This window comes from Akebia trifoliata, chromosome 7 (genome assembly GCF_017979445.1).
Source record: "Akebia trifoliata isolate Shusen 1 chromosome 7, ASM1797944v1, whole genome shotgun sequence".
In the NCBI taxonomy this organism is placed as follows: Eukaryota; Viridiplantae; Streptophyta; class Magnoliopsida; order Ranunculales; family Lardizabalaceae; genus Akebia; species Akebia trifoliata.
In genome coordinates, this window is record NC_141381.1 from 2,037,633 (window position 1) to 2,051,700 (window position 14,068).

At 33.4% G+C, this 14,068-nt stretch overlaps 1 protein-coding gene across 3 annotated transcripts in view; it reads right to left on the bottom strand.

The window, feature by feature from the left end:
* The window catches only part of LOC147397932 (uncharacterized), a 58,741-nt gene extending 45,802 nt beyond the window's left edge, over window positions 1–12,939 (bottom strand). The window contains exons 1-12 of one of the 3 annotated variants that reach the window (XM_086447019.1): window positions 12,732–12,939; window positions 10,948–11,517; window positions 9,359–10,564; window positions 8,916–9,243; window positions 7,812–8,067; window positions 7,501–7,717; window positions 6,637–6,989; window positions 5,708–5,834; window positions 5,304–5,620; window positions 3,346–4,546; window positions 2,641–2,991; window positions 2,179–2,416 (exon numbers count right to left, since the gene is read on the bottom strand). In XM_086447019.1, coding sequence (XP_086303145.1) covers window positions 2,179–2,416; window positions 2,641–2,991; window positions 3,346–4,546; window positions 5,304–5,620; window positions 5,708–5,834; window positions 6,637–6,989; window positions 7,501–7,717; window positions 7,812–8,067; window positions 8,916–9,243; window positions 9,359–10,564; window positions 10,948–11,517; window positions 12,732–12,851 — 5,284 coding nt within the window. In that variant the 5' untranslated portion in view covers window positions 12,852–12,939. Of the gene's footprint in view, window positions 1–2,178; window positions 2,417–2,640; window positions 2,992–3,345; window positions 4,547–5,303; window positions 5,621–5,707; window positions 5,835–6,636; window positions 6,990–7,500; window positions 7,718–7,811; window positions 8,068–8,915; window positions 9,244–9,358; window positions 10,565–10,911; window positions 11,518–12,731 lie in introns of those variants that run through there. The other 2 variants (XM_086447020.1, XM_086447017.1) reach the window with 2 other exon arrangements.
* Window positions 12,940–14,068: the final 1,129 nt, after the last annotated feature.

Genomic DNA, 14,068 nt, shown 5'->3' on the forward strand with positions numbered 1-14,068 from the left:
CCTTGATCCGCCCCATATAGTTTCAAAACATTGATATTTACTAATGTACTTCCTCTTTAGGTGCTACCTTGCACTATTTGCTTATCTTGTAATGTTCCAACATTTAGGATTTATCTTTTTCTCTTTTGAAACTTTTTAATTATGGTGGAATCTACTTTCAGAGATAATTGAGGTTAGAATGTTTTCCTCTAATTTATATTATTTATTTCTTCAGAGCTAAGCAACCTTTCCGCTTATGTATTTACATGAGAAGGAGAGAGTAGAAGGAAAGGTGATAGAATTAAATGGTTTCCTCTAGTGAGAAGGGAAAGAAACAAGAGGGCAATGGTTTGGTTGATGTGGTCTTCTCTTCGACTCTCCAAGATATACTCAATCATAACCTTTACATAGATAAGGTCTCTCTCCTTCTACTCTATAATCATGTCCATTTGATTATTTTAGAGAGTTTCCATTGCCACACCAACTTTTGCTAATGCCACCTCAAAATGTGTGTTAATGCTTTGGTGATTTACACATGAATTGGGGTGGTATTAGCAAAAGTTGGCATGGCAATAGAATCTCTCTTATTTTATTACTATATAGTTCATGGTTTTAAAACTCGGTTACGCGTCTTGTCTCGTCCATGCCAGATACCAAGTCATCTCGAACGACTTTTTCGATATGTTTCAGACGTCTTGTTCAAAAAATGAAAATTTTATATCTCGTCCGAAAATTTGACTTGTCTGTCCGTCTCATCCATGCCTGATATCGAGATGACTCGGGCGATACGTATCAGTCTCGAATGAGTTTTAAAACCATGATATAGTCACAACATGATTGGATCTGAGGTGACTCAGTCCCTAATGCAATGAATTCAACTTGTTGAGTTGACACATTCACTCAGCTGAGTCAGCTAGAAAATGCTCCAAGTTGGATAAAAAATCGACCTTGTTTATCATTCGTATGTGTATATATACATATACATACCAAACATGAACAGATGAGAGAGAGGATTAGGGTGTTGGAAGAGAAAAAACCAATTGAGTGGTTCTAAAGTCCAACTTCCATGAGTCCGTTTTCTCCAATCCAATGGCCTACACATAGTAACCAAGGTCGGATTCAGTCATTATTCGACATGGGGTTATTTCGATTAATCCGGGAAATTTTCTGAAAATTTTGAGGATTAATCAGGGTTCTTATTTTACAAATAAAAATTTGAGAAAAAATGGTTAATAAGATTTTGGGAGGAGAAGAAGAAGAATCAAGTTGATGGGTTTTAGGAAAAAATTAAGGGGGACAATTAAATGAGTAACCAAATTACGATTTAGATTAAGACGTAGAGAACAATTGTTTTTATCTGATCAAACTGATAGAAATATTTTCTCTGTTAAGCATTACATGAGATCAATAAAACATTTGGCAGTGATCTCAGCCTTGCCAATTGCTTCACAAATATTTGCAGCCACCAACTTCTTCTAACCTTGATTCCCCACATTTCTCAGAATAAATAGTACCTGTGTCAGTAACAAAAGAAATTAACACTATAATTAACAGACACCATGTGTGACGAACAAAGTTGAGGACAAAAGTACAACAGTTACACGTAAAATATTTACTGAGATGTAGGGACACAAAACTCATAACCCCTTTGAGTCATGTGTCCCATGTGTAGAAACATATAGTGGAAGATAATTCCTTTTGAGTCAATAGATCTCAATGGTCATTACATAAGGATTCCTCTCAAAATCTAACAATACTTATTTAGATAATAAACTCAAAAGGCATTTCATCAGATTATGATACCACACATGACACATCACGTTGTGAAATCATATATGTTCAAATCCAGTGAAGACCAGATGTATTAAACAAAAAACGATATAATTAACAAATTACTTCCCAAAAAAATGGCAGAAGAACTCTCAGAGAGAGCACAGCAACCAAGATACCAAGGACACTTGTTTCTTAACATTAAATTCAAACTTGGGCACTTAGTGGGCTACTGAAACTGCAAGTAATCAAACCCTACTGAAACTTTCCAACTACAGCTAGACTGAAACTTAAGGAAGTAGTCAGAATTTCAAGTTTTTAGGGACTTTTTTATATATAAAATGATCACTGAAACCCCGAAACATTAAACAGATGTCAAATAAAATATAAGTATATTACTTAAAATTGTAGAGAGAAAATAGCCCAAACCTGAAGTTTTATATTCCTCTAACTCAATTAAACATTTGGCAGCGATCTCAGCCTTGCCAATTGCTTCGAAAATATTTGCAGCCTCCGTAAGGGCAACACGAGCTGATTCAGAATTAGAACCATGCATACGATAGGCAGAAGCTCGAAGGCCAGCACCTCGTGCCCATTTCTCCCGGTACGAGTCTTCAGCTCTTTTAAAGCACAAAGTGGCCATCTCAAAGTTACCCTCATTGAATAACTGCCGAAAAGTTAAATAAGTAAGAGAAGCCATGAAATGACTCAAAATTTCTCAACCAAATATTCGCTCAAGTGATTAAGTAGACTGGAAAACTAATACGATGAGCACTTTGACTGTGAGTGATTTCCCTTAAGTGCTTTCTAGTGTAATTATTACTCAACAAAAAAATTCGTAAGGAAAAATATAAATAAGAAACAGAAGAGATAAATGATCCTAGTTCGAACCTTGATACCACGTGAACTCCACTCCTCTTTGCTACTTGCAACTTGCATTGCCTGTGCAAGTGACTCATCAAGTAGTCTAACTTGGACAAGGCACAACTTCTTCCAATAATCAAACATAGGCTTTGAAAAATCCATTGTATTCTCACAAATCCATAACCTTTGCCTTGTACGAGTTATAGCTACATACAATTGCTTAAGTTCAGAGCAAAGGATGTTGTGTTTGGCCTGATTAAAATTTGGAAACCTTGTTTCATTGGAGTCAAGCATGTCTTGCTCCTCCATATACCCATAGATAATTCTCCATTGATTTTTCAAAGGAGAGGTGCCAAAAAAATTGTACAACAATACATCCTGCCAATGTAACAAACAGTAAGAGGACAAACAAACCAAAAAGAAAATTTATAATAATTGGTCAAACTATATAATAGAAGAACTGAGGTAACACCTTAAAACATAATGCAAATGGTACTACAATTAGTGGTTGAGTACATATGTGTGCCATCATCCCTTGGATGGGCCATACCCTTAACTAACGGTGTGACATTTGTGAGTTTTAGCCGACCCAAAAGATGACATTAGATAGTCAAGATCAGTAGTACATGTTCGGTTTGGGAGGCCAACTCGCAATTATATCACTTACTGTAAGGAATAAACTTTCAATGAGAAATATCATTGAAATGAAAAATCAACAATAAAACTGTTTACCTGAAACTCTAGGCCTTTGCACTCAACTATTGTTAAAACAATGGCTTGATTCCCAACATGGTTAGCAATTTCCTTTCTTGCACAATCATCACGTACTAAAATAACCTGCTCTGCTCCAAAACCAACCATATTCCCACAAATGTTTCCACTGTTACCAAATATTGTTATAATCGGATTTTCATCATTCCCAGATTCCAGTAGAATTGGGGCTTCACCATGGATGAGGCTTGTTTCTGAGCTTAAAACATCAATAGACAGTGGAAAGAAACGGTAAAGTAGATCAATAACGCTCTGTGACAAGTTAAGAACACCAGAATGGGTACGAAAGTTCTGGGTTAAATGGAAAATTTCTGAAACACGTGGTTGACCCTTCTCTTTCATATTATCCTTACCATCACTTCCAAATTCTGAGAGGAACTCTTTGTAGAACAGAGATTTTATATCTTGGAATCTAAAATCCATCCCTCCAGCAATAGTTTGTGATGTATTGACCGAGAAAACAAAACCCTCATCAAAATTTCTGCAAATATATTTGAAAAGAGCAATCTGTCTCATGGTAAGATCCTGAACCTCATCAATATAGACAAAGTTCATTTCCTCACCCATGTAGCTTCCACGTCTCAGTCGACAATGAAGATCAATAACTAAATCTGCCAAATCAAAATCACCATTTTCTAGTTTCTTCTTCTCATAATCCAAAAAAATATCATAAATTATTCCTGTTCTCTCCCTATCCAAATTGGATACCCGACCCTCAGAGAGTGAAAGATAATCCTCTCGGCTCAATTTCCCATCACAAATCTGACCATCTTTTAACCCACCTTTTATGTGAGAAATTATCTGAGTAAAAACTGTTGAAGAATCAAGCTTCTTAGTTTTATGGCTGTTGAAATGGGGCCAATAAGATGAATTAAACCGGTCATAAGTAACCTCTTTTGTTCTTATGAAAGCTTGTAAGGCAATTGAACTCGAAATTCCACTTTTTGCAAGAGAAAGTTTCCTTACATCATGAAATCGATCAAAGTACGAATTCTCCATACTTCCATCAAGCATCATCAAGAACTTTTGAAAAGTTATAACAAGTGGATAGGACTTTGGTGGAATATCAATGAAATGATCTGGGATATCCTTGAATTCAACCGTGTCATCAATCATATCAATTGAATTGTGTTCGCCCAAAAAATCACCCCCACAGGTAACGCTGTACAAAACAATGGATAAAATAAGAAATTAGTGAATATAAACTAAAAGGATTACTTGAACTCTAAATATAAACTTTCTAGATGATTTATGGCAATCATTTACAATGCAAAGCAATACCTTCCATGGAATAGTTAGTTCAAATGAGCCACCTGAATGCTAAGGAGTTTGAATATTAAAATAATTGTTACCCAAAAATAATAATAAAAGAAAAAAAAAAAAATAGGAAGAAAATATATTTAAATGATTATTTCAACCAGAACACAATTGATCTAGCCTATGGTGAACCATCCCATTATCTGGATTCCATTTTAGATCTAAAAAAATAATAATAATTGACCTAATTGCATGGTCAACACAATCCAATGATAGATTGTTTTTCTTCTAAATGATTCACAATGTTACTTCTAATCATCCAAAAGAATGATTTTTTTTTTTTTATATAGGTAACGCAGCTTTTAATAATATCAATAACTTGGTGATAATCTAATAAATAAACTCAGAGGCCGTGCAAGTATACCAACTGTACACCTACAACATTACAGTTGTAAGAGAAAGCTTTGGGGAATCCTTGAAGGGATATAAACAACATTACACAATGTATGAGTATTTCTAGCCACCCCAATGTTTTTAGTCATATAGCTAATAATATAATTAAGATAAGAGAAAACTCTGCAGCAAATTAAAACAAAAACAGAAGCCTAAGTTACTATAAGAAAAAAATTACATAGCTTGAAATATTTAATTGATCTACAAACCTTTTAAAGTGAGAAATGTGGTTCTTGACAGTAAAACATAGTTTTGGGCTGACGGTGACAAACATTTGCCGTAAGACGGTCTGCTTAGTCTCTACATTGCTGTCTACAATCTCATTTCTCTTGAGAAAATCCATACCCATGTCACTCTTAACTTCGTGGAATCTTTCAGAAGAAACACAGTGCAGTTGTTCCTTTTGAATCAATTTCTTAATTAAAACAGTTGTTTTCCCAGTCCCAGACCTTCCAAGGATAAAAGTACTTCTCGGAAAAAGAATTATCTCCAATTCTTGGTCTGTTACTTCAAATGAAAGATCGATCTGTATTCCATCACGTCCAGAGAGTAAGTGGCCCACAAGACCGGATGATAAGGAGTAAAATTTCATCAGTAATAGACTCTCACTCACCTTTGAGTTCTCAATGTAACTTCTTCCATCAAATGTAATAGTACTTGAATCATTGTCAGCCTCGGTTCTAACAGGGTTCTTAAATTGGATAATAGAGGTTGACCAAGTCACTGGTACTTCCAAGTCTCTGCACACTCCAAAAAGAAAGGAATGGTCCACGAAACAACAACAAAGCCTTATACCAAAGATACTGAATCGAAATAAGAATGAGCAAGCCAATAAAACACTTTCAAGGATTCGAATTTTCAGAGTAAAATTTTATGAAAAGCTAAATTATATGTTTTTCATTATAGAAAAGTCTAAAATTATAAAACATCTGGAGTTGAATGGTAAACAAATGTTTGAAACATAAAAGTGCAAAACACACAATTAAATTGGAATGCATGATGGAGACCACCTATCATGTTTAAAGGTCTGTTGTGTTTAAAAATGCTCCGGCAAACATTCAGTTTTTTTTGACATAAAAGAACAAAACATTGCAAAATTTCAAATGTCTCACAATGTTTCACAAAATACATTAGCACTTACAAAAAAACCAAAATTTAATGAAAGTCAAATGTTTCATAATATTTCCCGAAACATATCAAATGCAATGTTTTGATTAAGCAAAAAATAGATTTGTAACTTTTGAGATTCTTTAATAAAATAAAATGACATTTGCAACATTTTATACGCATCAAACATAATGGTTTGAGATTCTTATGTTTGTTTCAAAATGTTTCAAAGCATTTCTAATATGCATCAATGTGAAAAAAAATGTGATTTTTTTATTTTAAACACTTAAAATTTAATGTATAAAGTGAGTTTTTCGATTCTGTTTTCAATTTCGGAAAACGCAAAACAACAAAATGATATGAGATTTAAAATCTTGTCATATATTATTATTATTATTTCATCAGATTGATGATAACAAGGATAAGTGGATATACCCTTCAATACGTTTCTCCTTGCAGCGGTTGACAAAATCATTAGTGCACATCCCAAAGATGTTATCCAAACGCTTAATTAGTTTTGGTATCTCCTCCAATGGTAAGATATCCCAAACCATCAACACTTGGGTATACATTGATTGTTTCGCTATGTCAATTGTACAAATCAGATACAAGCCTTCAACCTTGAATTGTTTCACAAGCTGCAAGGAGCCTTCGCACATGGTGTCTACATTCCCCGTCCTTGGGCGCCAGCCACTTGACAGTCTTAGCAATACATCAATAACTTTCTTCTTTGTCTCAATTGACTTCAAACTTCCAAATTTTTTCCTAAAATCATCGCTGAAAAGAACCTGTCGATATAGAAAAAAAAAGGACAAAACCTCAAACTCTATATAAAAGATAGATCTACCAAATTATGGGCAGAAATTTGAACAAATCTAACTATTGAAAAAAATGATAAAGGTTTTACTATAGAGAGCTGTCATTGGCATCCCAACTTTTACTTATTACACACCAATTAAAAAAATAAAAAATAAATAAATGAATGCTTGAGAATAAGTAAAAGGTGAAGTACCATAAGCTCTCTAATTTTTTTTTTCTTTTTTTTATTAAGATTTCAATTTTTAGGTTTTGGATTTTATATGACAAAATCCTAATTGTGAACAACTTCTGAAATTGTTCGAATGAATGTTATAATGTTTTGTAATGTTGAGATAATAAGTTAGAGCCAAATCTTTGTAATGCTTGAATAGTGTGTTTTAATCTTTAATAGTGGTGTGATAAATAATTTAAGAAATTGGGGTGTAATAGGTAAAAGTTGGGGTGCCAATAGTAGCTCTCTAACAATAATATGCAATTTACCTTCCACCTTTCACTTTTGAAAAATATGCTATCTCCCTTAAGTAAGTCATCCAATTGATCAAGCTCTTTCTTGACATCCAATATTGCTTTAGCCAAGTCCTTATCCTCATCTGCGTTAAAGAAGCACTTACGATTCTTTGCATCTCTGACCAATTCTGCCCAAACAGACTCGCTGTTTACCAAAGTTTTTTCTTTTCCCAAAATCCAAAGGCATCGTCTACAAAGGCAACAAACATGTATTTAAGAAAGACAGAGTCACCGTATTCACTATAAATAAAGGGGGGAAAAAAAGAAGCGAAAACAATCTGTACTTGGCCCTTGTCAAAGCAACGTTAGTGCGCTGTGGACTGCATAGAAAACCAATTGATCCACCATAATTAGATCTAACAGTGGAGATTATAATGATGTCTTCCTCACCACCCTGGAACCCATCAATGGACTTAACCCTTACAGAAAAGTCATCATGATTTTCATACTTTTTTCCAAGTTTCTCTTGAATTGCGGCAACTTGAGCAGCATAAGGAGATACTATGCCAATGCTAAGCTTTGATTTTGAGCTATTCCATTCTGTAACAATAAAAGCTAATTACGTAAAACTCTCATGGATTAATTGAAGAAATCAAGAATCATAACAGAAAACAATGGCAATTACATGATAAAAGGTTATTTTAATTATTTAGAGAACAGACTAACTGGATTATAGGTGTGGATTGTAATTTTATTTGTCTTGATGAAAATAACCTTGATAACATTAATATTAAATGCAACTGCAGAGGCATTTTGGTCTTCCAAGTTTTGGTGTCAACAAACACTTATTCGGTGAGAACATGTTATGGATGCAGTTCAACTCAAAGATGGGCTCAATAAATTAAGCAAACCTATGTAGATTATCTCCTTCACATTAGAAGATTTAGAAGTAACTACAAAATTAAAAGGAATGCCACATAAAGGTAATAAACTAAGATGACCATGGTTTAAAATCCATTGAACTCACATTCACTTTTGCTGACCACTAATCCTTTCTTGCCTTGCCAAAAAAGAGATAAAGCTGATCTACCTTTTTTTTTCCTTTACTAAATTTGTCTAGTTATCATAAATAATAATATTTTGCAACAAGATCTGTTGATATATTATTTCCATACTTTCCTAACAAAACAATTAAGAAATTTTCTCGGAGTTAGTTACTAGTCAATAGTACGATGCCAATTAGAGAAATTCTAAGCTTGTTAAAAGTCCGTGAATGTTGATTCCATGATCTGGGTTCAAACCTTCACCTACTAATTATTGAAACACACAAAAAAAAATATGGTCATCCTATTTTTGAAAGGATAGTAAGGAGGGAAAGGAGGAAAAAGATAGGGAAAATCAGATGACTTTTATGAATAATACACCCATTTAAGTCACGATAAACATACCTTGAAAAAGTTTCCACACTATTTTCATTACAACAGCTACTTCCACCATATTTTTTCGGCTATGTCCAACACAATCCAATACCTCTTTTCCATCAGCAATATTTATGAAGGAATAGGGACCATACATAGGCCCCGGAAGATATTTTCTTTCATAACTTTGACTCCGAACATTAGGTGCATCCAAGATCTTGTTGTGATAAAACTTAGCATTTGGGAATGAACTTATTTTAGGATGCATTCTATACTGCATATCAAGAAGAAGCTTTTGATGTCCCAGTAAACTCAACCTTTCAAATAGACTTCTTCCAAAGCCAGCTTCATCAGATATCTAATCAAAGAAAGATAAAGAACATCATCTATTAACATTAAAATGGAGAGATAATTTTAACGTGTCCATCAGAAAAAGAAAAAAAAAAAAATCTATTGGGAGGGATAATTTATACCTTGCTCGATACCATCGGGGGTAGTTGACACTCGTCGCCAAATAGAATGGCATGCCGTATACCCGTATGTTGTAAGGGAATCGCTGATTCACATTCTTTTAATTGGGCAGCTTCATCAATAACCAACAAGTCCAATGGCTCGATTTTCACATAATGCAGCTTAAATGAGCTAGAAGCGGTACAGAAAATGAGAGAAGCAGCTTGAAAACAAAACTCCCTAACTGAATTTACGTTCGTATAATTGGGAAGTTTAAGATCATCAAGTGAATGAGAAAGAGATCTTAGAGCATAGAGGCATTCCATTCTGGTCTTGTAAAGTAGAGTTGAAGCACAACATTTAACCGATTCACATTCATTCTCTATTACTATTTTAAGTGCAAAGAGTTCCTCTAGTTCTTTGTTAACCACATCATCTCGAAACAAAATACTTTGGAAATATTCAAGCTCACTTAGAAGAGAATCCATGTTTTGTACATTGGATTTCAAAATGAAGCGTACGGGTAGATGGGTGCATAGAATTCTGACACACTTTCTTAGTGATGATAAGAGAGTACTAAACCTTTTTCTAGTGAACTCAAGAAATGAAATGTCAACAACCTCGCTAGTTTCATTTTCCTTTCCAATTTCAATTTCACTCTCGTCAATTTCATTCTTTTTTCTTGATTCGTTCTCTAAATGTATCTGATACTGAGAAACACTATCTTCAAGAAAATCTATCATTGATGTAAAACATGCCTTCCAACCCGTCATTGGAACAAAGCACTCTGTAAGTCTTTTCACACGATAATCCAAAAATATCTCCTTGAGATCACCACCCACTTTCAATCGCTCATTATTCCCTAATAAAAGCATATCGCCCAATGAGAAATCCTTACAACGGTCCGACTCATCGGACTCTTTAACAAGATCAAGGACACGAGCGGCCACTGCTGTGATTGCAACATTCGTTGGGGCACATGCAAGAGTTCTAAAATTTGTTTCTAAGAGCGTCCACAGCAATGTACTAACAGTTTTAGTTTTTCCCGTCCCGGGTGGACCCCAAACAAGCTTAACGGTAGACTTGTGGTTGCACTGTACTATAGAAATCGAATCTAGTACTGCGGCCCTTTGAGACTCGTTCAACATGGAGGATAATCTCGCATCAAATATTTTGGCCCAAGTGACATTAATTTGTAAAGAAGAACAGATATCACAGATTTCCTCATCCTGCAATACCATTAATAATCATATAAATCATTTTCTACACAGTTTCACTAAGATTTTAGATAATTGGTTAGATAAACAAAAATTCTTTGGCCATAGATAATAATTTTTAGAAAAGACTTTGATGATGATGATAGGCTTCTAATCATAGTGATAAAAATCCATAATAAAAAAAAAAAAAAAACCAATTAAATCATGATTTTATTCAAAAAAATAACAAAGCTTTTGGAAAAACTTTGATTTTTCAAAAAATCACGATTAATAATGATTTAATTTTTTGAAAAAATCACCAATTATATTTTCTTTAGAAATTTTTAAGTGTTATCTTATCATTTAATATATGAAAGCACCTGTAAGCGAAGCTAGACCAAGTTCACGTTGGTTACCCTAGAATTGGCACGCAAAACCTCCTTTATGACCTTCACGTTTCCTAACATATGTAACGCCTTCCATATCCTATTGCTTGTTGTTATATTTTTAAGAAAAACTGCAAAAAGAGATTTCCACATGCCCTTTTGAACTTCAATGGCCTTTGAAGTTCTGACTTTAAAATATGTCGGCGTGTTGTCATCCTCAGAAACTTTAGAATCAGTTGTCGTACGCTTATCTTCTGGAACGTTAGTGATTGCAGCAAAAGTCCATGTCCGCCCATAACGCTCTAAATCCGAAGCACTTTCGGGAACGGCATCTGATAAAATTAAAATATCTCCGGGTAATGGTTTGTATGGTTCCTTGCGGCCAGCATTGGACCTGTTCTTCCAAGAATCAACTTTAACGTTATATAAGAGTGACCCACATGGCTTAGACTCGTTTACAGAGACTATTTCAGCACAAGGTGCTTTGGAAATAATCTCCAAACTTGAATACAACTCGGCATGGGTGTCTTCTATTAAGGGAAAAATATATGACCCAAGGTAATGCGTTACTGATTGAAAAGATTCTGGAATGCTTTCCACCTACAAAGAACAAGAAAATATTCACAATTAACAAAGACATACCATTATATTAACATAAACATTCCGACCGAAGACAAAATTTAGCAAAAGAAACCAAAAGGAGATAAAAGATTAACAAAAATTTAGACAAAAGGAGACAATTTATCAGAAATCCTACTTGAAAATGTGAATAATAGCCATAAGATAAGTATAGAAAAGAAAGTTGATAAAAGATTAACATGTGAACAACAAAGTGAACAAGGGAAGACAATTGTATAAAATGAACAAATAGAGATAGTAATGGAAAATAAATATAAAACCAAGTAGAGAGGTTTAGAAAAGGCATAAAAAACATTCAGTTTAAGGTCAATTGAGGATCATGGGTATTTGATGACGATGAATTGAGACCCAACTGAGTTACTCAAATGCAAGTTGTTGGAACAGAGTACCCATGCAGCAGAACAATAACAGAGTACTAACAGGGAATAATTTATCAAAATGGTACAGTTTTCAAAATTAATTACCAAAATGGTAAATTGTAGCAATTAATTCCGAAAATGGTAATTTTACCGTTTTCGGAATTAATATTTTTTACCAAAATGGTAAAAACAGTAAAATGTATTTTTTTTATACCGAAAATACCCTTTTTTGTTTTACATATATATTTACCATTTTAACCTTGGAAATAAATTAAAATCCAACTAAATCTTTCTCTTCTTTTTAATCTTTCCAACACTAAATAGAAATATGAAAGAAAAAAGGATTTTTTTTGTAATTTTAGTCAAAATAAAAAAGGGTATTTTCGGTAAAAAAAATTATATTTTACTGTTTTTACCGTTTTGGTAAAAAATATTAATTCCGAAAACGATAAAATTACTGTTTTCGGAATTAATTGCTACAGTTTACCATTTTGGTAAATAGTCAAAATGTGGTGGATGTTTTGGTAAATTTGCCTTATTAATAACAATGGCAGCAATAAAAGGAATTTTAATTAATAGGTGCAATTTAAAGGGAATTTCACAAAAGTGAAGAACAACAATAAAAATATATATACATATATATAACTAGGCCTACCAAGCCCAACGCACATTTTCAAGACCCAAGAGTTGAAAACCAGTTAAACATGAAAAATTACTTAAAAAACACTAAAATCTCTATCTGAAATTCTCAAAATACAAAAGCTATTAAACAGATAAAAATGTATGTAAACTTGACTACTTGAGTAAGAGAGAAACCTTATATTTATAAAGATCTTCATTGAGTATATCATTCAAGGTCCACTTGAAAACCACACTAATCAAATCACCTTCATCAGATTTTCTCTTATTAGTAGTAGAAGAAGAAGAAGAAGCCATTTCTATCCTCAAACCTTCCTCTTTAACATAGTTTCTGTAACAAAATCAAACAAACCAGTTTTTTAAAATCTCTCTAGCTCTCTTTCATGGAAATTTTATATTTATGAGAGAAATGGTTTTTATAGTATGAGAGAAGAGATTTTTAAGCTACAAAGAAATCAAAGAATCTATGCCGTATGACACGTGGCAAACAAACAGGGAATCAATCCTCTAGTACTATGATCCAATATCGTAGAATAACGAATAAAGTGCATTTCCTGGTTTGAAAATAGGGTTACAAACGTAAATTCAGTTAAATGGACTTCTTTTTTATAATATATATGAATTTGAAAAAATTATTTAAGTATAGATATCGATTTTGGTAAAAATAAATAAAGTTAAATCCAACCATTCAGAAAATAGAGGTTATTTCTGATTCAAATTATGGGCCAAACTATATTTACAGATTAGCATTTATTTCAAGTTGAAAACAGGGGTATGAAGGTAAATTCAGCTAATTAAAACTTCTTTCCTAAAATAATTGAATTTAGAAAGTTATAAAAATACCAGTATCCATTTTGGTCAGAATAAATAAATAAATATTTCAAAAAAAGGTAATAAGGCCATTACATTATAATAATTCTCACAATTTACCACCGGATGGGTGGCCATGTGGTCTCAAGTTCGACTCCCACCAATTGTTAATATCAGTAATCACGGATTGCAGGGTTAAAAGTCCTATTTAGCAAGTCTTGTTCGAGGAGTAGGGAATAGTTAGTGTGTGCAAGTTGGCTCAGATACCTTTCTTTACCAACGAAAAAAATATATATATATATATTCTCCCAATTTTCTTTTGAGTAGAGTTAAGTATGATTTTAAGGAGAACGATATTTCGAAATCCAAACCATTGATGTTCTTGTGACAAAGACACTTCAATAAAAGGTAAAATAATCTAGTTGTTAGAATTGTAGGGAGAATGTTATCCTCAGGAGAACAAGATCAAGGATTGAAAAACGTCAAAATTAAATAAAATCCAAATGATGAAATAAAGATTATTCCTCGACTTTGTGTGGGCCAAAGAGTTCACATTCTATGATAGTTCTTATTTAAACTTTTGGAAAGAAAAGATGTGTTTAGTCTTTATTCCTTCCCACTCAAATCTGATCCACCTTTGCCATATACGTGGCTCACATGTAGTAGCGATTTACATTTAGACACCATATGACACAGTAGTAGGT